General features: G+C 41.6%; 1 protein-coding gene across 1 annotated transcript in view; it reads left to right on the top strand.

The window, feature by feature from the left end:
• T265_13367 (hypothetical protein) overlaps positions 1–21,574 on the top strand; it is a gene marked incomplete at both ends in the record, with an annotated part of 68,793 nt that extends 47,219 nt beyond the window's left edge. Inside the window, 9 exons of the mRNA XM_009168601.1 lie at positions 1,711–1,857; positions 3,520–3,627; positions 7,200–7,277; positions 9,503–9,730; positions 12,106–12,260; positions 12,953–13,093; positions 14,371–14,602; positions 17,887–18,225; positions 21,215–21,574. Of these exons, the coding sequence (XP_009166865.1) occupies positions 1,711–1,857; positions 3,520–3,627; positions 7,200–7,277; positions 9,503–9,730; positions 12,106–12,260; positions 12,953–13,093; positions 14,371–14,602; positions 17,887–18,225; positions 21,215–21,574 (1,788 nt within the window). The remainder of the gene's footprint in view (positions 1–1,710; positions 1,858–3,519; positions 3,628–7,199; positions 7,278–9,502; positions 9,731–12,105; positions 12,261–12,952; positions 13,094–14,370; positions 14,603–17,886; positions 18,226–21,214) is intronic.
• Between the last annotated feature and the right edge of the window lie 1,298 nt (positions 21,575–22,872).

Below are 22,872 nucleotides of genomic sequence, written 5' to 3'. Positions count from 1 at the left end.
GTAAATGCCATCTAAGAGAATACTTCGTCTGCTTTCTTCGCTGTAGACTGATATTCTAGTGGAAGCATATAAGTTATAAGAATAGGTCAGCCGACTGACAGACCCACAAAGCCCAGAGTCACATGAACTACAAGAATAAACCATAGTTAGTTTCTAAAAGCTCTCTTTCCTTATGGCGCCAAATCTGCACTAACTGAAACGAGACAGAGTGATTGGTTAGGGAAACCGACACCCACTAGTTACAAAGACAGTGGCGCTGTCATGAGCACATCATTTATGCCCATTCAGGTATGAGTAGCCGCGTCCCAAAAACTGATCACATATCAACCTCGGAATCCCTGAAGATCACTTGCATGTCCTTCCTAGATGGTATTTTAACCGAAATCATATGATTCCGCAATTTCATAAGAGTGATTCTGGTGCTGCTTGACGAAGGTGCGCTTTATCTTTGGATTCTTAGCACAGGTACCAGTCATATTATACGCGATTTGCGTAAATTTCCACTGAGAACGCAGCGTTCACATAACCAGCAAGCTTACCGTTGCTTTGATCGATTCTTAGCACAGGTACCAGTCATATTATTTGCGATTTGCAAGTCCAGCTTGATGAAATTCCACTGAGTCTCCCACCCAAACCAAAATTTACATTCCCGCGTAGTCTTATAACAATTCTCACTGCAACTCGGAAATGAAAAAACTTTTGGGAATTTTCCACGGCGGTGGCTAACAAGAATAGCGCCGAAATTTTTTTCAATAAAGCCATGCGCATCGCGTGGATTCTGTCAGTATACGTTGAACGGTCCAAAAGTCCTAAAAGCCAGTCAGATCATCGCTATCAAATTAATCATTTTGGTATTTTTGTACACTACTAAACTAAACTAAAGAATCCAAACGTGCGTGCAACGTGGCAGCCATGATGTTTTAAGTACAGTTCTACCTCCCCGGAACGACTGGCTAGATTCGACAGAAGAAATTGAAACACAAACCACCTTTACTATACACATACAAATTTGGCAAGCGATTCGAAATTACCACAAATAGTTAAGTCCATGAATCCAGAAAGAATGAGCACTCTTTGAGATAGTTCAACCAATATATAATTGCTGGACTTTCTTATCAAATAGGTCTTTCAAAAGATGCACAATAATGCGTAGGATTTGAAGGAAAGTAGGAGCGAGGAAACGGAGAGGGAAATACGAATAAGCAATGCGCCTAGTGTATTCCTCTCCATATATCATGTTCGTCAAAAAAATCCATTATCGGCCGTCTTTGTTTTTCTGTATCTTCTACATTGTTAAGAAAAGCCTAACGAAACACTTAATTACTTTGACAGAAAACTGAAGTCCAGTCTATGTGAAGGTAATATCTCCATGTATTATTCAGCCCATGCTGTTAAAGTACAACCACTGAAAATTCGCAGAATATTCTTGCGCCGGAATCCACTTATCTTTATATTTTCACCGACACAGTTGGGTTTCAAATCGGATGAACTCATAAACTTTATAGAAGCATCCTGTAAGGAATTCTCCTAGGGAAGCCAAACACAAAAAAGGCTTAGACCACAAAAAACGTCATAGATGATGGCGAGGATTTGCTTGAACGCGTGAATGCTGCTTCGACACTTCAGTAACAAGATTCTCGATCTGTAGAATTTTCGCCTTAATTATGAAAATTTATCATCACATATTCGTTCAATCCCTTCTTGCCACAGCTCCTAAGGCGGAACAAGTGGGTGCTCTTCCGAATGCTTCGACTCAACCTACCAGAAGTGTGGCAGACTGTCTCTGGGTGTCTATTTTGTATGGCAGCGGGGGCCGTGCAGCCTGCCTTTGCTGTTGTCTATTCGGAAATCTTTGGAGTGAGTGTGTTCAACTGTTCCTGTTTTAAAAAGCAACTCTGTCATGTACTACCCATAAGGTTGCTGAAAATCCGTCGACAGCCCACGACGGTTTCGCCCTTTTCCTTTGCTGTTGTCTATTCGGAAATCTTTGGAGTGAGTGTGTTCAACTGTTCCTGTTTTAAAAAGCAACTCTGTCATGTACTACCCATAAGGTTGCTGAAAATCCGTCGACAGCCCACGACCGGTTTCGCCCTTTTTGGGGCTCATCAGGAAGGCGCAGTCCCCGGATTTCTGTCAACCTTATGTTCTACTTGAAACCAAGTTACACAAAATTAGCGAATATACACTCATTTGCACACCAATTTGGTTTTTTCGAGAGACTCACCTGGAACCCAGCTGAATCTCTCGTTTGTGATGTCATGTTGTTGACATTTGTAGGGCTGGAAAATGGCCACTCTTATGAATATAAACCATTTACAAATTCCATTTGTCTCAACTTGACCATTATGTAGCACGACCATTTGACAAAATAGGATATGAGGGCACATTATCTAGGTTCTTCAGGGAGCATAAAGGTTCGCGCTTGGGTCCTGGCGGTAAGAGTTCCTACTACTTACTCACTTACTACCTACTTATTGATTATAAATTTTATTCGTCCGTCCTTCATAGTAAAACGACACAAGTCAAACCTGTCACAGTTTCTATAAAATGTACTGCGGACTGTCCCAAAACAACGGAAAATTGTTGTAGACTGTTTCGGTTTGAATTTTTAATACGGAAGAAAACTTACATACTGTTTTGGTCACAGGCGACCACAGCTGACAAATCGTCTTATCGGATGAGCTTTTCTATAACATGGAAGTGTGAATTAGCATGAAACGTGCTGTTTCAATTTTCAGCGAGACTTGTGCGAAAGTCAAAAATTATTATTACGAGCCTTCTCCTAATCTAAAAACGTTTGGGTTAACGAATCTATTTACTAGATCCACATCCACTAGCTGACTATTTGTGAATTTGCATAATGAGTTTGCATGTGATGAGTGTGAATTTCTGGCTGAAGCAGCACGGTTCGCTCTGTGCTTCAACTTGGAGACTGTGACCAACAAAGCTGAGGTTAGAGATTAATGTGTGCTCGGAACGAAGTAAGTGGGACCATATTTGACGGTAGTACACCACAAATATATTATCTTGTTTTAACACCTTACCACACTGTCACGAAAAACGCCACTGGATTGAGTTTTTTCATTCCTCCATTTCGCTTTCTCCCAAATTTAAATGTCATAAGTGTTTGCCGAAATTCATTCGAGCTGCCACACAGTGAGCAGCCGACAAGGCAGCGTTGACTGGAGTGAATCTAACAGAAAATCATCACGTAGTCGCACTTATGCGAACAATCTTCCATAGAATTTTACCAACGCGAAACAATCGCAAACGGCACAAAAAAGTGAACTTCAACAGCTGTTTGTCATTCATCCTAACGTTCATAGCGTGGCATTAACCAGCTTTATAGATGTTCTTTTCGGTTGATCCAGGAAGCACTAATTAGGGACAAAGAGCGACTGACAGTGAAGATAAACACAGCGTACATGAACTACTTACACCGTTTTCTCTTCTTTGTAGCTCATAAAACCTAATTATGATGATTTCATTGTTCAAAAATGCATAACTCTTCAATTTCAGGTTTTTCTGGGAAATAAAAACACAGCCATCGTGATTAGAAAAGTAAACACTATGGCCTGGAAAATGACGCTAATTGGTTTAGTACGGTTTATTGCAATGCTTGCTCAGGTGAGTTTTAGTAGTCCAATATGATGGCTACCCAAAGTGCTACATGCCATTATCTTTCAGAACTTCTTATTTCAGAGCAGAGAATGTTGGGTTTAGCATGAGCTCGCAGGATATCTCATCTATATCGCCTCTTATGGCGTTTTTGCTGTGCGCTGGACCGAACCGAAATTTCGAAGATGGGAAAAACTTATGAGTAAAATGGGAGTTGGCATATGGTTACGTTAGACTGCTTGAAACAAGCATCCAAGTAATCAACGCAATAATCACAACAAGCAAATCTTGTTTGAAGAGATGTTAATTAGCAGATGCTGTGCAAAACCGGTCTAAATGATGCCTGACTAGTAACCTTAAAGCATAATGGTGGGCAAAATAAGAGAATACATTCAACTCATAGTAAGATAAACTTGAAATCGAATGATTCTGAGTAATCTGTGTGTTTGCCTTCTGTATGTACCTAGTCTAATTCGTGTGATAGGCTTCACTCTTTCTGCTAAAATGCAAAATGAGAGAAGAACATTAGCAGATGCTGTGCAAAACCGGTCTAAATGATGCCTGACTAGTAACCTTAAAGCATAATGGTGGGCAAAATAAGAGAATACATTCAACTCATAGTAAGATAAACTTGAAATCGAATGATTCTGAGTAATCTGTGTGTTTGCCTTCTGTATGTACCTAGTCTAATTCGTGTGATAGGCTTCACTCTTTCTGCTAAAATGCAAAATGCAGAGAAGAACACGATTCCTAGAAATCTTCTTTAGCTTTGGAAATTGCCTCGACTGTGAAATTCGCATCATTCTCCATGACACATTCGATTCACAGTGAACAAGTTCTCTGGTTAACGGAACAGAGCGCGAAATGGTATTTCGCATGGTAACGACGCGCCTGTATGGATTGTAAAGTAGAAATAAATTGCTAAACCAATGATACAAATGAATACTCAGGATCACATGGCGAAAAGCTCCCCTGAATTAACACCGTAAGGCGCAGCATTTTTCGTGATTACCAACCAATAGAATCAACTGATCAAAAAGCCTATAGTTGCTGAATGTCAACCACGGCTGGCGGCACATACAGTGACCCAGGCGCCACTATTCCAAGCACAAATTTTGGCGAAAGGCCAAGCTTCACCCAGATTAGTAGCAACCCACTGGTGGTGTCCAGCTCAGCAAACAGGCAAACTATTGCAATCATCCGTCACCCTATCACTTTTGGGCGGTGAAAAAAGCCCACTTGTTAATTTTTTCTGAGAAGTGACAAGCGAGACCTCAGTTAGTGCACTTTCTTATGGTTGTTTATTAAGTACAAATCGTACGGTACCTGTCGGATTCGCGTGCACCCATACCATTGTCATATATATACATAGGCATATACGCAAGTATGTGTGAACACAAGCCATCCTGAAACTGTCACTTTGTCATAGTGGTCCGGATTATACGGTGCGACGACACTGAGGAAGGCAGTGATTAGAATCTTTGTTCTGTTGGGTTCATCCATTTCAATAAGACCGAAAATGAGCGGACAGGCAAAATGTAACAAGCTCAAGAGAATTGATTAATCCGCTTACCAAAGGTTGGGTGGAGAATTTCAGCTGTAACTTGGGAAAGCATTTCTTCCATATAAAACACCGTTCCTTTGTTATGGAACTTGGTAATGAATTATTCATTCGAGGAATGACCGCCTAACTTGGCAAGCTGCGATTTCCGAATGGTTGACTTTTAACATCAGCATACCAACCAGTATTGCTGAAACACTTTTGAAAGCCAAAAACTAGTTGCATCTCGAAACGTCAAGTGTCTAATCCTCGGATTGCTCTAACCCCCGAAGCCAGCTGGATTCAAACTTAGAGTAAATTATATCACCTCTAGAAAATCCCGTTATCTCGTCACTACTTAAGTAAAATTTCGTCAGACTCGAATCTGGGATAGTACTGGGTGCCAGATATGTAGCATTGAAAGTATAGTGTACAGCGGGGCAGGATGCACTTTCTTCTGGTCAGCAGTGTGAAAAACGGCGTCAAGAGCACGCGAATGGATATGTAGCCTCAGGTAAAGCCGTATGAAAGCCCGAAAGCGACCCCTGAACCAACTTACTCGTCAAGCCAAGGGTGGTCCACCGACTTGAAATATATCCCAATACCCGCGTCCGCAAGTGCAAAACAGATCTCTCTCGGTCCAGTCTCAATATGACATACAGTATCCGTCCCTGGAGTTGGAATATCAACCTGGCCTCTAACCTCTGTTCATGGGTAGCAGCACATTTGTGTGTGTTGTTGTATACGCACTTGATACTTCGATCGATCCAAACTTGTTTCATTCTTTGGAAAACAAGCATTCGGAGAAGTTGCGTGTCGCAATGGAAGAAGTGACATGCCACTTGAGTTTTCAATCATCTGACTTCATGTATTTACCTTGTAGTCCAATGCGAGTTCCTAAAATCAAACAAAAATCTAAATGTGAGAGAGTGTATAAGCAAAACCGTAGACAAGTCATTATTCTCTTGTAAATCCTAAATAGTTTTTGTCTATTTATTTTTTATCGGTAAAACGGATCTGTCAAAAATACAAAGCTTGGAGTGCAAAACCGCACCTCATTCATCTGGGGGGCTGGGACGGCTATTTGAAGGAAAATGGCGTCAAGTTTGAGGCCCCAGCTGGCCCAGAATGCAGCTCAATTTTTTCTGATTCTGTTCCATTCAGTGCGATCCAGATATATTCCAAGTCTTTTCACAATTCGTATGGCTTGACTGAAGAAACTGAGCTTCACATAGGTGCACTTTGGTCACCCAAATATCCTAACTGTCTAAATGCCAAGACCAATGAAAGGATAGGAAAAAGATATGGTCATCGTATTTCCAAAAGCATCTATCTAGGCAGAAGTGCTCTATAATAGTGATTTTAATTTGGCGTGGTAATGCAACACAGATGGGTGTCAACGCATTCACAAAGGCTACTCCGCGACTGTCCATAAGGACCCCAGAGTAGGCTACACTAACCGATTAAACAGTGCACGTTTTTTGAAAACCCGGTCAAAATGACATCCATATCAAAGATTTTTTGGCAATGCTTTTTGAAACCAAACTAAATTTCACTGGAATGAAATTTAAATGACGAATCACCAACAAGACCATGGGTTGAATTTCTCTCCTCACCCCTTCAGTGTCGATACTGATCGCATATAATGAAGTTCACTGAAGCAACCATTAACACTCCCACATATTCTACACAAAAGCTTTCTGATATGTAATTATGTATGCTCTCAGATAATGCATCCGTAGTCAGCAAGCTAGGATACGGATTAAGAAGGATCCCAGAAGTGTGAATTAGGACGAAGAGTCATCGGAGATGTCCACATCTGTTTACATCATACTATTGATTATTCAGTCTAAATAATAATGTGTGAGGATAGACCAAGTTTTGTAGTGCAAATTCGGTTACCCATTTGAAACAGCAGGTACTCAGTCCAGGTTTGCTTAAGGCTGTAAATCAGAACTTGTGTATATTCTTTGCAAATAGTATAAAAATGCAGTGGTTTTGGGTTAATTATACTCTCTAAATGATTTCGTTCTCATCTTAGGGCTATTTTCTTGGCGTTGCTGGAGAAAGTCTTGTCAAACGTGTCCGTGTCAAAACGTTCGAGGCCATGATGAACCAGGTGAGTTAATTCGAACACAAGTTTGAACTTAGTTTTATCGCCCTTATCTCGGACCAAAAACTCCACCAGGTAATATTCACTAGTACCTCCAAAACCTCAGCCTAACAAATTGAAACTTCCTGATGGTTTCTATGAATGGATGTGAATATATTTAACATATTTTTCCAAAGGTCTGGTAAATGACGTCAAGTGTCTTGCCGCTTATTTTTCTCTGTTTCAACTCAAACTTCTATTCTTCTGATGTTGCCCCTACTATCCCGACAAACGGCAGCTTTTAACCATGAAGAATTATGTTTGTTTGGCTGCTTTTTGACAGAATAAAGTAGACATTGTACTGATTAACACAGATCGTTCCACTTGGTTAGTCGCAGTCATTCGGGAAAGCAGTTCAAGTTTCTTTAATCGTATCCGTAACTACGACAACCTACCGCCGGAGCTCTTAAGTCATCAAGATTTTCACATTCGCCACTAAGGAAATTCTTTCCCCAACTTCAGGAGAAGATATGAAACCTGTCTTATTCCCGATTAGAAAATAAGCTTACAAGTGTAGCGCACACAAAGAGGTGTTTTCTACAGACAACTGAGAATCTGCTGATGCTTATACCTCTCCAGCTTCGTGTCACATAAACCTGAAAAAAGTAAAATAGATCCGAGGAGGCCTGTTTGCACTGTAGTCTATAAAGAAGCTGGAGTTTCCCATAACATTGGTTCAACTGCACTTGTATCCATAAGGCTTTGTCAGAAGTTGTATACAAACCACGCAATCAAAGTGACTGATACATTATTAAACAAAACACTTGTTTAAATATACGTGTATTCCAAAGGTGACCTAGCTAGTGATTTACCATTAATCGCAGGCGATTGCAGTATCTATAGAACTCACGCTTACACCACTCTTGTTTGAAAAGGCCTCCTTCTGTCCTGGCACATTTTTCTTGTTCGGTCCAGACAAAACAGGTGTAGTAACAGTTCTCCTATATGGCGCAGGCGCCTATAACTTTCTGGAAATACTGACGCGTTCTGGATGCGCCATTGGCAACCGGCATTCGACCAATACTGGGTCATGATTGGCTGTTGGGCACAGGCTTTCGACCAATCAGATCTTGGCTTGATGCCGGACCGGTTAGCCTCCCGAATTCTTGGCCAATCTTGCGTGGGATGGACTGCTCGGCCGTAACAGCACTTGAGTGCGAGCGGTAAAGCGGGATCCGTGTGGGATTCCACCTAACAACAGGAGAGCAATGAACTCGAGTTTTGCTCTGTTAGAGTGAAATCACATTGCTGGAGCCTGGACAACTTTCCCGTTCGAACGTAAAAATTCACAGGAGCTTCGTGTGCGCTTGCGAAGTAGTATGATCACACTCGCCCCACATTACAAATGTACGGCCAAGGGTATGCATTCTGATGAACTCTATCAAGAACGAAATTCGAGTTAAGTGCATCCCTAGTTTGGTAGGAACTCAGCAGAATGATTGTGCCGGAACAGGACGAAGACCTCTCAAGCGAGCGCTTTGAGCGCGAATAACCAATAGGATTCAAAACATCCTTTGTAAGTACTTGGTTTGCAACTTATCTAACTGTGTCCTTTACAGGCTGTCAGATAAAAGATGAAAAACAGAATACCGCCACAGACCAGCTTGTTCGTATCTAAATAGCTTGTCCTCTGGAGCTAGAAGCTAGTTTAAATACAAGACTACTTTGGAAATCAAGTGTCTAAACTCCCGCAAAACTTCTAGGAGGCAGAGCAGCGTGCCATCTCTTGTTTTGTTTTAGTTCACTTGGTAAACACAGAGCGTTAGCAGCTTTTATACGCACATGTGAAGTATTGGTAAACCTAACGAATTTTGTCAGAATGGTTATTCTGGCTCCTGCAGAAACCTTTAAGCAGCTTGGAGGTTTCATCCAAAAACAATTAGTAGATGGGCCAGAGCTAATGTACAGCCAGTAAGAGGATATATCCATGTGACTCATACCCTGAGTTCGTTTTTTGTGACTCTCCATCAATGAATTCTACTATAAATTAGAATGTTTCCAACCACGTCGATTTTATTATTTTGCCTATATATACCGGAACATAACGAACAGAGTTATTCAACGGGAATCTTTCAAATAATTCAGTAAATATTACTGACCCGTCACCATACTAGCATTTTACAGCAATCGTCTATTTATTCAAATATCATATACCGGATTATACAGAGTATGTTTCCCCCGATTCTACTCAGGAAATGGCTTGGTTCGACCGTCCTGAAAATCAAGTCGGTATGCTCACCACTAAACTCGCTGACGAGGTGGCAAAAGTTAGGAGCGTCTCTGGTCTACAGTTAGGTGCATTCAGTGAAGCTATCGTATTGGCTGTCGCAACGTTGATCGCATCGTTCATCTTCAATTGGCAGCTGACTCTGACGTTTCTTGCATTTTTTCCTATCATTGTAATGACTGGGATTTTCCGCGTAAGTCGGTTATGTATTCAGACTTTTGAGTTTTATATGAATCTAACAGGGCTAAGCCTACCACCTTATTCTGCAGAGCAGCTAATTTTGCCAAAATCGATCTTTGGTTGATAAGGTGGTAAAGCATACTCAAGACACCGGCATGACGTGGTATCTCTCGGAAAGGAACGATTGTATTCAAACTAGTGACAACTCAGCAGATCAGAATCCCCTAGAACAGTAGACATTAAAAATGATAATCTTTCCTAGGAGGGGGAGGAATTCGGGCAAGCGGCAACAACCGTAAGGTAGCTTTGAGTTCTTAGAATATTTCAGCAACAAATTTGCTAAGATTCGAAATCCCCTAGCTCGGGCTAGATTTATCTCTCTGCAGGATAGTTTGAAGCGACGTGGTGCCACTAATGTTTGTCGAGATAAAACACTACACTACATTAAGCCCAGACGATGTCATGTCGATTATTAATCATTAATGGTCATGTGACAAGGATGCCGTTATGTAGTCTGCAGGTCGCCGGGCTCCCTGTGGGGTGAACGCGAAAGGTATATATAGTCACACAAATGGACCAAAAATATTTAAATGGGAGCCAGTAATACTCTGTGCTAGGTGGAGCATCACTCTCAGAAATTTGACAGACCTCGCTTGTCTATCGAATACTTATTTAAACCACCGTCAGATCTTTCAACTGAGAACACACATTACATAAAGTAAAGCTACTGAACTGAAGTACCGTATGGTATCCAAAGGAATACCAAAAATTTCGAAACGACTATCTTTACTTGGTTCTCATGTGCAAAACACGTCTCCATCTCTCACTATAAAGACCAAGTTTCTGCTTCCTAACAAAGCTAATAGGGTGGTCAGATGTCTGTATAAATATTGCCAGTTATAAAAGCCTGTGTAGAACATCACGCTTGAAAGACAATTGGCAAACAGTAACATCTTGAGACAAAAATGACCCTTTTAACCAGATTGCCTGCTCCCCTGGACTAGAGCAGAATATCAGCGTTTCTGTTAAATTGAAGCCGAAAGAACGGAGTCCTGTACGATTCTCTAATTGTAGAATAACTTGCGTTTAAAGCCCCTGTCTGTTTACAAAATTTTGTGTAATTTCAAAATGTCTGCAGAACACATTCCTTATTTCTACTGAATGCCGACCTCGCTTTGAATCGGGTCCCCAATGAAGCAACATCCCTCCTGTGCTCCCAAATGCTAGATGTTACGAAGAAAAATTATCCCACCGGGAAAACTAATTCTCACCTATTAGTATAATGGCGTCGCTTTAGGATGGTTCAGCACCTGAACACAAGTCCTAAAAGTGTTTCGTTTAAATAAAAGAACGCATGAAACAATGGAGTTCTGAATGTTTTTTCCTATGGCATGATCACTACTCACTCAGGTGGTGCGGTCAACTCGAAAAACAGACTGATGTGGCTCCAGACAACGTTGAAAGATTATTTTCCAGTCCACGTAGTATTTGTTGGGTTAGGATCTTTAGTATTACTGTTATTATTATTATGGTATTACATTACTGTACTGTAATGACATTATTCTCGGTGTTCCTTTTGCCTGAGTCGTGTTCAGGTTATTGTTCAGCCCAGAAATAGGGATACTCTATCACAAAGCCCTAATGCAGTGCGCTGTGCATCAGATTCGTTTTGCCTCGGTACTGCAATAAGTCTGTAAAAGAGTGTGCAATTTCGCGTATTTCCTAAGTAAAAAACATCATTTCAGAGGAGAAGGATAGGCATAACGTGCTGGAGGCCCTTGCTTGTCTGATTTAACGTCCACCAAAATAACAGCTGTAATTTTTTTCGGTAGCGGATATATAACCTCATTAAAGCCAGATGACGACAAAGATCGTTTGTTTCGTCATTCTATGGTTACAGGGTTTTAGTTAAGTTGAATAAGTTCAACTGAACCTTAAATTATTGACAAACTTATCTGTGTGGAACTGATTTTTCCAAACATCTTATTAACGCCGCAAGCAACCCCTCCCAGGAATCTGTTTAGTAGTCCAGTGACACACTCCAGTCGTATGTGAATATGTCACCCGAAGCCGTAGACATTTAGCACAAACACTTTAGGCAGCACAAACTAATCAGACAAGAATATTTGTCAGAATAAACCAGCAAGTACTAACCAAACTTCCAAAGTTTCTTTATTTCACTGATTTTTAAAAACTCGTCATCCCATAATACTTGAAACGGTCTAGTGGAGTTAGTCTCACCTGACTGAACACCTTTCATTGCAACACGAGTAATAAAGGACTAACTTACCGTATCTATTACTCATATCTTAACACCCGTTTCGCAATGACGACTGTATTGACGCGCCAACCAGGAGAATTTATTACACTTTTCTTCGTTTGTTTAAGATTCGAAATTTGGCTGGAAGTGCGCGGAACGACCTAGAAACGCAAGAGATTAGCATTGCCAGGGAATCGTTGGAAAACTATCGAACGACTTTCACATTCAACTTGGCGGATTACTTCGAAAATTTATTCAAGAAAAAACAAGACGCCAAACGCAAGTGAGCGACGCGCTTATAATTCACGTCAACATCGGTTTATATTATACATACATATATATATATATATATATGTAGCATATACATATTACAATTCCGCACTTCCAGAAAAAAGAAAATTGTGTAGGCTATTGGATAAAAGCCTTAGAATATCGTAATTAAAATGTGGGCCCAAGCTTTTCAATCCGGAAACATTTCTAACAATTCTGTCACCAAGAGGATCATTCTCATCTGTAAGAGTTGTTCATCTTACGTTGTATTTTACGCCTTTCCCCTACACTCGCACATAATTACTGCAACTTCTGATCGGAATTATCAATTTTTATACTACTTATTTCTGTCTTAGAAATACGATGCTTTCGCAGCTTAGTTGCGTTAGCCACAACCCATGTTAAGCTGTAGGTGTTTCAGTAAGTCAGAATCTTTCAACAGGTAATCACTAACACTTTGCAACCACGGTGTTTCATTTATGATGAGGCGTTACAACGTGCACTAGGTAGGTACTAAGTCATAAGAAGGAAATTAGTGTTCCAGTGTATGAAAAACATCCTAGCAGAGCACAAAACACCGTCTTTCCACATGGCTTTTTTCATATATATATATATATATATATATGCACCAAGTTCTCCTAATCAAAGATTCGTTGTGGTATCAGCCAGTCTTTTGTAGTCCACTTCATTTTTCTTGTCTTTCAGAGAAGTAACTCGTGGATGTGCGCTTTTTGCAATGGTGTACGGTGTGACGCAGTCGATTAGTATGTTCGCTCACGCAGCTATATTCGGGCTTGGTTCGTATATGCTTTCGAACGGAATGGTTGCGACTATCGACGTGTTTAGGTGAGCCTATTGCATATTATATAGCCTCGTTTTACTCACTCGTTTCAACATTATTCGTTCTTATGTCTCGCGGATAAACAAAAAGCTTCAATGAGATGAGTCAGTTACAGTTTCATGGGCAGTTTTATCCATCTTCAGAATAGTTCCGAAGGAAGGCGTCCCTGGAATCTCCTCTCCTTACACAACCACTCATCAGGGCATTGGGATCACCTAATGTGGTCGACGTTATCCAGCATACGAAAGCCCTCTGGTAGTGGGAGTCAAAACACCAATGCACCAAGTTCTCCTAATCAAAGATTCGTTGTGGTATCAGCCAGTCTTTTGTAGTCCACTTCATTTTTCTTGTCTTTCAGAGAAGTAACTCGTGGATGTGCGCTTTTTGCAATGGTGTACGGTGTGACGCAGTCGATTAGTATGTTCGCTCACGCAGCTATATTCGGGCTTGGTTCGTATATGCTTTCGAACGGAATGGTTGCGACTATCGACGTGTTTAGGTGAGCCTAACCTTTATAGTCTGCGGATATTTATGACTGTATGGCCACTCATATCAAATGCGATATAATAATGAACTTCTAACCATTAGATTATCAACTAAGTTTCTTCTCATGCACATATAAGGAAAAAACGAGGCAACGACTCCTGCAAATCAACATAAAACCGGGCCCAAATGGCCTGGGAAAAAGCTGCTTGAAAGGGAATCCCATGAAATGTGATTTGTTGCTGATCCTAGGATGTTTTCTATAAAACATGAGGTCACATTTTAGTCATTCTTTATCTAAAGGTCTGATTCCTTCACGAAACCAAACAGATTTGTATCGGCAGTAAGCCTGATGCGACAGGAGACTCCGATCTACTCGCCAGAGACTATACTGGGCTCTAGAACAGATGACAAGGATGTATTTCTATCTCGTGGTTGCCCTAGAAAAGAGCATATGCTTAGTCACGTGGCCTTCTCTAATATGTTGCACGTTGTGCGGGTCATCTGCTGAGTGTAATTTCAATGAACTCTGGACCACAGAGACGGAAAGTGTCATGTCTATAAAGTTTGACCTGAACAACGCGTGACCCGAAAACTGCCCATTTGCCCTTATACACCATCTTTCCTGGTGCTTTACTGTAAGCACAAGCCATGGGTAATGCGTAACTATCGAATGTTTGCCATGCAGCACTATTAAACTGCTTAAAGTAAGTCGGTTTGTCACTAAGTAATCTTGAGTTTCTGCATTTTTACCTACTTGATCCGCTCACATCACTGTGTTCTGTAATGTTCTTGTCAGGGTTTTCTGTATCATGAATCTCGGAGCTCAATCTCTTGCGAGAACGGCTTCGTTTGGCGGTCTGGCAATCAGAGCCTCCATATCCGCAAGGCTCATTCTTGAAACCATTGACCGCAACTCAGAAATTCCAACAAACAAAGGTCTCACTCCTGAAGTCTCTTTCCAAGGGAAACTTTCGTTCAAACGGATATACTTTCGTTATCCGACGAGGAAGTCTGTTCCTGTGCTACAGGTATTCCCATTTATGTCTGAAAATCTCTGTGCAATTTTTCTCCAGCCTACGCAAACTTGAGATGAAATATGTCGTGAAGAGTAACTCCATGGTACCTATACCAGCGCTTCAGAAAGTGTACTGACTATTCCCTCTACTATGTGTTCAGTGACCTAAAATTCTTGCTCATCGTGCTAATAGATTTCTAGGTGCGAAACGCTGCTGAAGGTTCTTAGTTGTTATCCAACTATGTTTATTTTTAAATTTTAGCCTCCAGGCTTAATACATACAAAAATTTATCTAGACCGCCGTTTAGGAATCTCAAGTAAGGGTAAAGCTTCTCTTACCAAATAGGTCGAACATTGTTAAGCCCAGAGTTTCAGCCAAAGTAGACGATTTTTGGGGTGAGATGTAATACCTTCAAACTTTCGGCCTTCACCTATACACTTCTTAAAGGATTTATGCAACCAAAAGGACTACAAAACAACCTGTATCCATCTGGAGAAAAAATTCATGCAAACTTAACCGACCACACCGCTCATGAGGTTACTTAAACTCTTCGACAACTTTCTATTTGTTTCGTCCTTCCTGGGATTCATCAGATACGTAGTGTCGAGGCCTTCATTACCATGAGTGTAATTTGCACATGAGTTTAGTTAATCAACTTCGCATTCAAGCGAATCATGCGTTTGGTAGACCACACCTATCAGTCAGCCTTAACATGGACGAACCAGGTGTTGGGGTATTGAAGAGTTTTCAGTCCTGTCAAGAAAGCCCCGTTGTACGTCGAATGTTGTGCCATCCGGAAGATTAGACGGTTTCGCTCAGAACATTAAGCTGAAAACTTAGTCAGCGAGAGAATCAGTGTCAACAAAATTGCAAATGAGATTAGTGTTTAATTTGTCAGTGGGGTTCAGTGCTGAATAGTCCTGGTGGGCAGCAATAAGCATTATGTCTGTGGTATGTTCATAGGGATGTATTCAAGTTGGGCCAACTCTGAATGCACCGCTGTGAGTGTGAGCCAGGTCGCTCGTCCTTGAGTCTTATTTACCTCTTCATCTTTGACACGGCACACACTACGCTCCACAATAACGCACTGATGATGTCACCTCGATTGGTGATGAAACGTTTGCAATCAAATTGCCCAGCTCAGCGAACAAGCCAACGACCACCATCTTATTTACCTCTTCATCTTTGACAGTGGCACAAACTTTGTTCAAGTTTTCGAGTGCACAGATTACCCTACCCAATTTCTCAGCTAAATGTCTATATAAGCAGTGGTTGATAGGTCATTGTGCACCCAGGTGGGGTAAATAGATCTCGTGCTACGATTAAATCCTGATAAAATTTGCCCATACAAACCCACTTTCACATATTCATACTCCTAAGTTGGTCTCCCCCGATGCAGTTGACACAGGTGCGGACATGCATCTCTCTCCCCAAATTGATTAAAAACCGCCACCTGCCGGTTAGCATTTGGAGTGTAATTCACACGACGAGGAAACTCTCCATCTAAGAATTCGTGACTCTTGGAGTCCATTGGCACCTGGATTGGATTGAAGGGAGAATAAGGAATGAGACAAGAGTGAGGTACTCGCGCTGTTTCTAATACTGCAGCTTGTGGCCGTAAGGCTGTGTTCGACCACCAGTCAGGGGGTCGCGTTCGGCCCTTGGAAATTCCAAAACTGTGCTCGGCTCTGCAGCGCTTCATGGTTCTTAGGATAGATCGAATTAACCCACAGGGAAAAATCCTGATTGAAATAAAATTCCAAAATCCACTCATTCTATCAACAGACAAACGCATTCTCGCAGCTTAAACCAAGCCAAATCAAACCTGTACATACACCACTGCCATAATGCACCCCATTTTCCGCTGTAACTGTTCAACAGTCAGGTTACTTGATTTCATTTTTATGATTGTACTTTCAGTGGGCGCCCAATCGAGCACTGATGACGCCAAGAGGGTTGACCAGATCAACAGCAGCCTGATGTGCGGCCAATTAATGAACTATAGTTCCCGATGTTTTGACACATTGAGACAGCCTTGCTTCTCCCAGTGTGGTAATCAAACAACAGTCATAATGACTGATTTTAAAGGACACTTATGATAACCAGGTCACGTTACACGCAAAGAATAGGTGAAAGACGTCATCCGGGACGCAGCGAATATACTGAGGACAGGGAGATTCTTCATCGTGAAACCTAAGTACCTAATAGATATTTTGAAAGATCCGGTCATCAGCTGTAATGATCCGAATGGATCTACAAGAAGTATCGTTAAGGTTTTCAGATGAAGAACTAAATGGATTATTTTGACATCAAGGTACATTTAGAATAATAGAACAGTAGACCTACTGAACAACTGGATTGCTGAAGTTACCTTGAATCTCGCTCTGAATAACAGCTACGGAAAAATCTGTCGATCGCATACCTGTCACCTATCAAAGAAGGAAGTGAAACAAAGTCCTTAGTGTAAAAAGATATCAAACAGCGATATAAGGTGACAACTTCTGTGGATAACTGGGAAGACTTTCAACCATTACAGGTTGTGAACCTTAAAAGATCGCGGAAATAACTCAGCCACAGATTATCTATATTACTTCAAGAATATTATCTTCAAATGAGTTCCGTGGTACCCCTCTATCCAGTCTAAGAACAGTAGCCTCACAAAACGACCATTATTATAAAGATGCCTGATCAAACTTTTTGTGTGTGAAAGCAAGTCAGACATCTAAAAATTCCAGTGTTTCTCGCCAGTCCACTCTTCCTGGAAGACATAAAAATAAGACAGGCACAAGCAATCAGGTGCGCAGCCCACCAAGAGCCGAATATATTTTCTGAAAAGTAGGAGATTTCTGAGTCACTGTTGGAGGCACCTCATATTTGAGAACAAGACATATTAGGAGAGTGACTCAGTTTAAAAGTCCGGAGAAAACGTGAAGCAGTTGACTTCAGCCACGGGAATGCAGAATGGACGGACTCTACGGCGAGTCAGTGAATATTTTTTGTCGGAGTTCGAACAGTTTGATGGAATCTGTACATTAGCTACAAAAGGGAGCAGACATTTGACGGGAAATGTCACTTACTTCACATTGCTAACGAACAGATTGTCAGTGACCTGAACCAATGTGAAATTTCACAGAGCTAGACCATGATAATCTAACGTAGGTGGCAGTATCCTCCCCGCCGATAAAATAATTATGCAGAACACTAACAGTTCATCTGCTTTAATCATCTATGTTGAAGATATGCGTTTTTAGACATACTGCACATCACAAACTTTCTCGTTTTGCATGCCTTTGCAGAATTTCGACTTCACCATTGAACCCGGCCAAACCGTTGCTCTGGCAGGCGAATCTGGGTGCGGGAAGTCCACTCTCCTTCAACTTATTCAACGATTTTACGATCCATCTGATCACGGTCCGGACAGTGGTATTTTCTTTGATGGATACCCCGCACGCCAGTTGGCTCCTGCGTGGATTCGTCGTCAGATTGGTATCGTGTCACAAGAACCTGTATTATTTGACATAACGTTACAGGATAACATTGCCTACGGGGATAACACTCGTACTGTTCCAATGGAGGAAATCATCAGCGCAGCCAAGAGAGCCAATATCCACGATTTTATCATTAGTCTACCCAAAGTAAGCTAACCTCAGTTTCGAAGAGCTCTAGTGGACATCAAACTTGTGACCCCCCTTATATCATCTATAACTTTATGCCAAAAATTAAGCAATAAATTTTTCGTAATTGGTGCAGTAGTCCCGTGACGAGCAGGGTAAACAAACGGTTGCCATCTCCATACCTACCTACTGAATCCCAAAATATTCATTCCCAAAAGGATTGTTCCGTGAATAATGCTCAACAAATTCTATGGAAAATGCACTTTACATCGTGTGAATTTTCACATACCACGAGTGCCAGTCTACGGGACACTCTATCAAGATGACATCTTGATTGATGTTGGCTGTTAATTTAAGACATACTGGTGAAAACGTAAGTGCCTACGCTCGACTTGTGAAGGATCAGAAGCAACTAAGTGATCAAGATTAGGCTCTCTGAGATAACAAACGCGACAGAGCAACACAATTTACCGACACTTTACGAGTTGTCAACGGGAGGACGGAGAAAGCAGCTGACCACTTCGGTCTGTGATATGAGAAGCCATTACTTCATCAGAATACATAGTAGAAGGCCCCAAATTTGTATTCGGGCACAGAACATGTTTGGAGTGTTTTTTACTCTTTGCGGATTTCACAGATCCACACATGAATATGGTTTCGACGGGGAGAAACAACTGATTCTAGTTAAATCTCTGGTTTAGTAACAAAAAATTAGCCCCGTAGGTCAACCTCACTCGGTACATGTGTTTCTCTCTTACGAAATTCCAGGGAGTCTGACGTCCGCTACCTCCCGGCTAGTAGTTCGAACACTTGACAGTTCGGGAGGTGTGGCAGATCAGCAGTGATAAACGACCACTCATCCTTCAATCACAGGATCCATATCACATATTCACAAGTGTGTCAAAAGTGTCACTCGTCACTTACACGGCGGTTTTCATCAAAAATTCCCGAATACTCCCCTCACGCTACCGTTTACAATGTTCTTCTTCAAATGAATGTTTCAGTTGTTAGAATATTCGAAATATGGAGTTGTTTCGCTTGACAAAACCTACTACTTATAAGATGACTGAAAACCCATCTATAGCCCGTAACTTTTCTCGCCCTTCTCAGGGCTCATTGGTTAGGCGCAGTACCTGAGTGCGCATCAAAGGTTCAGCTGGATTTAGTCAGGTTCCGGATATGCTTATTGCTTCAAGTGAGCGGAACTGATGATGTCCCATGCGTTTTTCACCGAGTCACACATGTATCCACTTGAACACCCGAGGTAACACGATTGGAGGTTACCAGAATGGAACAATTGTAAAGTTATCCGCACGTCAACTAACGGTCCACAATTGTCAGTTGAGACCCACAGGTTAACCAACGCCATCAATTAGATACACCCTGGACGGTATACTGTTAGACTGTACTAGTCCTTAAACAGACAAGTCTGTACAACAAGGTTACAGAGGGCCGCGTGTAGCCCTGTTGCAGGGTCATTAAACCGGGAGGCCAAGGTTTTATCACGAACCTTTTGCATGTGTAGGTATGGAACAAGTGAAAATAAACTAAATCAAATAAAGGAAAACGCAATACATTAAGGAACGGTGCGATGAGATACAACGAAATGCAACAGAATAAAACCGATCATGGGCTATCAGTGATGTACCAACAACCTATTGAGTAGTTTCTTATATGCAAATAAAATGTAGTTCGATGCATACCGAATAAACTTCAGTCAGCCATAACAGCAAACAGATAAACCAGTAACTTTGAAGCAGTTGATTTATCATTCGTGTGACACAAATGGGCAGTCTGTTACAGCAGGACAACTGTCTGGATTGTCCGAGTCGTGCAGTTACTAGAATAATGGATAACCAGGCTTCCGGGCTGAGCAATAAAAACTGCTTACTGTGCCATAAACTCTACCGGTTTACGTGACTTCTTGCAACGATACGGCTAAAGCGGAACGCGCAGTTTAACCGTACGACAATGGAGCTTTAAGATGCCGGAATCACTGGCATGCTGAAAGGCACCTTATTCAGGGGCACAACTTGTTGTTCAAACGAGAGTCATGTGGGTGCATCTTCTACAAACTCCCGCAACCAACAACACCTGAAAAAACCTGTTGGATTACAACCTAACGATGGCTTCCTGTAAAGTAGGAAACTGGAATACGCGGCTGGTTATTGTTTCAAATCCAAACCGAATCGGTTTGTGCATGCGTCACCCAGCGTCCAATGTGCATTGCTACAAAGTAGTGAATGCGCACATCGAACAAAGTTTAATCATTTTGGGGGTTTTGCGGGATAGTTAGTTTGTTCATAGTCACACCACTATTGTTAGAACGGTCGTCTTTCTGTTCTGGCGTGTTTATTCCATTGAGTCCACACCAGAGGGAAGCACTGGACTCGAGTTATGCTCTTATTAGAGCTCATCAACAGTGCATTCCCAATGGCCGTGCCAGGATTTGAAGCCCGAATATTTGACTTGCGAGGCGAGCGTGTGACCACTACTCAACCAAAGCACGTTGGACGCACGTTGGACGTCTGAACAAGCAATCGTACTAATACTTGAGCGATGTGATTGGTGTGCCCGACTCATCGAACGACGACCCAGTAAATGTCCTGATTTTGACGATCGATTGACCCGACAGTCAGGACTTCCCAGTCGGGTAGCGTGACACCGTTTGAACCCACTGGGAAACTTTTTGGTTGCAGTTCTGGGGTTTTGTGGGATAAGTATTTTGTTTAGTCACACCTTTGGTGTTGACTCATCGCAATAACTGCGCTAGAACAGGAAGACGGCCGTTCAAAACGAGAGTGGTGTGAACATGAACAAAATTTTAATCAGTCCAGTGACTTTTGTAGCAACAAACAGAAGTGCTCAAATGTTTTTTTCAGTAGTCATCGTTTCCTCGCTTCGTAAGCAACGTGAATTTAATTGAGCAGATATTTGGCTAATTAGCGCAAATGAGCGAAACTATACACCAGAACTCTAGCCATTTGTTTTTTTGTCTTCTTCATTACAGGGTTACCAAACCATGACTGGAGAAAAAGGGACACAGTTATCCGGAGGACAGAGACAGCGCATCGCAATCGCTCGTGCCTTGGTGCGAAAACCCGCACTTCTCCTTTTAGATGAGGCAACTTCTGCTCTAGACGTTGAAAATGAGCGCATCCTACAGGAATCACTAAGTAGCGCCACAGATCGACCCAAGACGTCCCTGGTTGTTGCACATCGACTGCATACAGTTGAAAAATCGGACACTGTTGTTGTTATCGATGGTGGTCGCGTTGTCGAACATGGCCCACCAGCTGCCTTATTGGCTGCCAGAGGAGCATTCTATGCGCTATATGCCGCCGAGAATCCGACGAATGAGCGTGACTGACAAGGGCAAACGCCTGTTCGGTGAACAAGGAGTGCCGGAAAAGAATGTTTCAAGCTGATATACCTTGTTAATTGGCTCGATCACATCAGTAACGACCGTATAACTAAGCCTTATTTTTATCTTTGCAAGTGATTTGGAGTGATTGTGTTACGTCTTTCAAGAACAAATTATGCTGATTATCAAAGGGTTTTACAAACATGCGAGTTTGAGGAAGTCTTGGGAAATCTCACTATCCGTAAGTTTTGTCATTTCAGCAGCCAGGGCCAGTAGGAAACTGTTATAAGGACAATATGAGTAGCATCACGAAAATGCACCATTTGGTAACATGGTTACTGGAAGTAAAGAAGGGCGGTTGTTTTGTGCATCAACTGGGCATCCTAAATCTACTCCTCTAAACAAGTATCCCCTGAGAAAATGTCGGCAAAAAAACCAAACCATTTTTCTTTTGTTGCAAGTAGATATGGTGTGCATGTGGATTTCAAGGAGGTAATGAACTGGCTATCCGTTAGCTGTGAATATCAGCTGGATCCCTCACACTACTGCTTAACCTAAGTATAAATTTCTTATGTTAAATTTCAACTGGCCGAAGCAAACCAGGGAATAGATCAATTGAAAACTATCGAGTGATGATGAATGGGTTAAAGCAATACCTAAATTTTGACACAATCTCCAACCTCAGACTGATTTTCTAAAACATCTTAAGTGACTAAATGCCATTTTAATTCGTACGCGACTGTTTGTAATTTTTAGGCTACTGAATTTCAAGAGGTTTTTGGTCTCCTCAAGTTGCGCAGTCAATAGAGTGATCCAATAACTCATGCAGTCAACTGCTCTGATCGTGAACTTATCTGAGATCTATGTGACCACTGTCCTTATTGTCAAACAACTATTTCCACCAAAGTATGATTAACTTAACCAACGATCTCGTTTGCTCCCCAGTAACATTCAGTTTAAATTACTAAAATAGCGAAAAAAACAAAGATTAGGCAGGGGAACGACGGTGGTAGGAAGCGTCTTCAATTTTACATCTCTCAATTTTACGCCTTTCAATTTTACACGGTAACGCACCGAGCAGGTCGAAGAGGCAGTTAAGACACGTCAAGTCTGTCAAATACTATTTACTTCTCAGCAAATATGGTACCTATGGGACCACGCACAATGAGCATAGAGCTTATGTACCGAACGATAAAGTGGAATACAAATTCAACGATCCCAGTCACACGAGAAATATGTCTTGATCTCGAATAAATTAAAGATGCAACCTTGCTCTAAAAATTAGTTGAGTTAGCTACAGTGAA

Source organism: Opisthorchis viverrini (genome assembly GCF_000715545.1).
Source record: "Opisthorchis viverrini unplaced genomic scaffold opera_v5_61, whole genome shotgun sequence".
Taxonomy (NCBI): Eukaryota; Metazoa; Platyhelminthes; class Trematoda; order Opisthorchiida; family Opisthorchiidae; genus Opisthorchis; species Opisthorchis viverrini.
The sequence above is the reverse complement of the archived record's forward strand: the minus strand, read 5'-3'. Positions and strand labels throughout refer to the sequence as shown.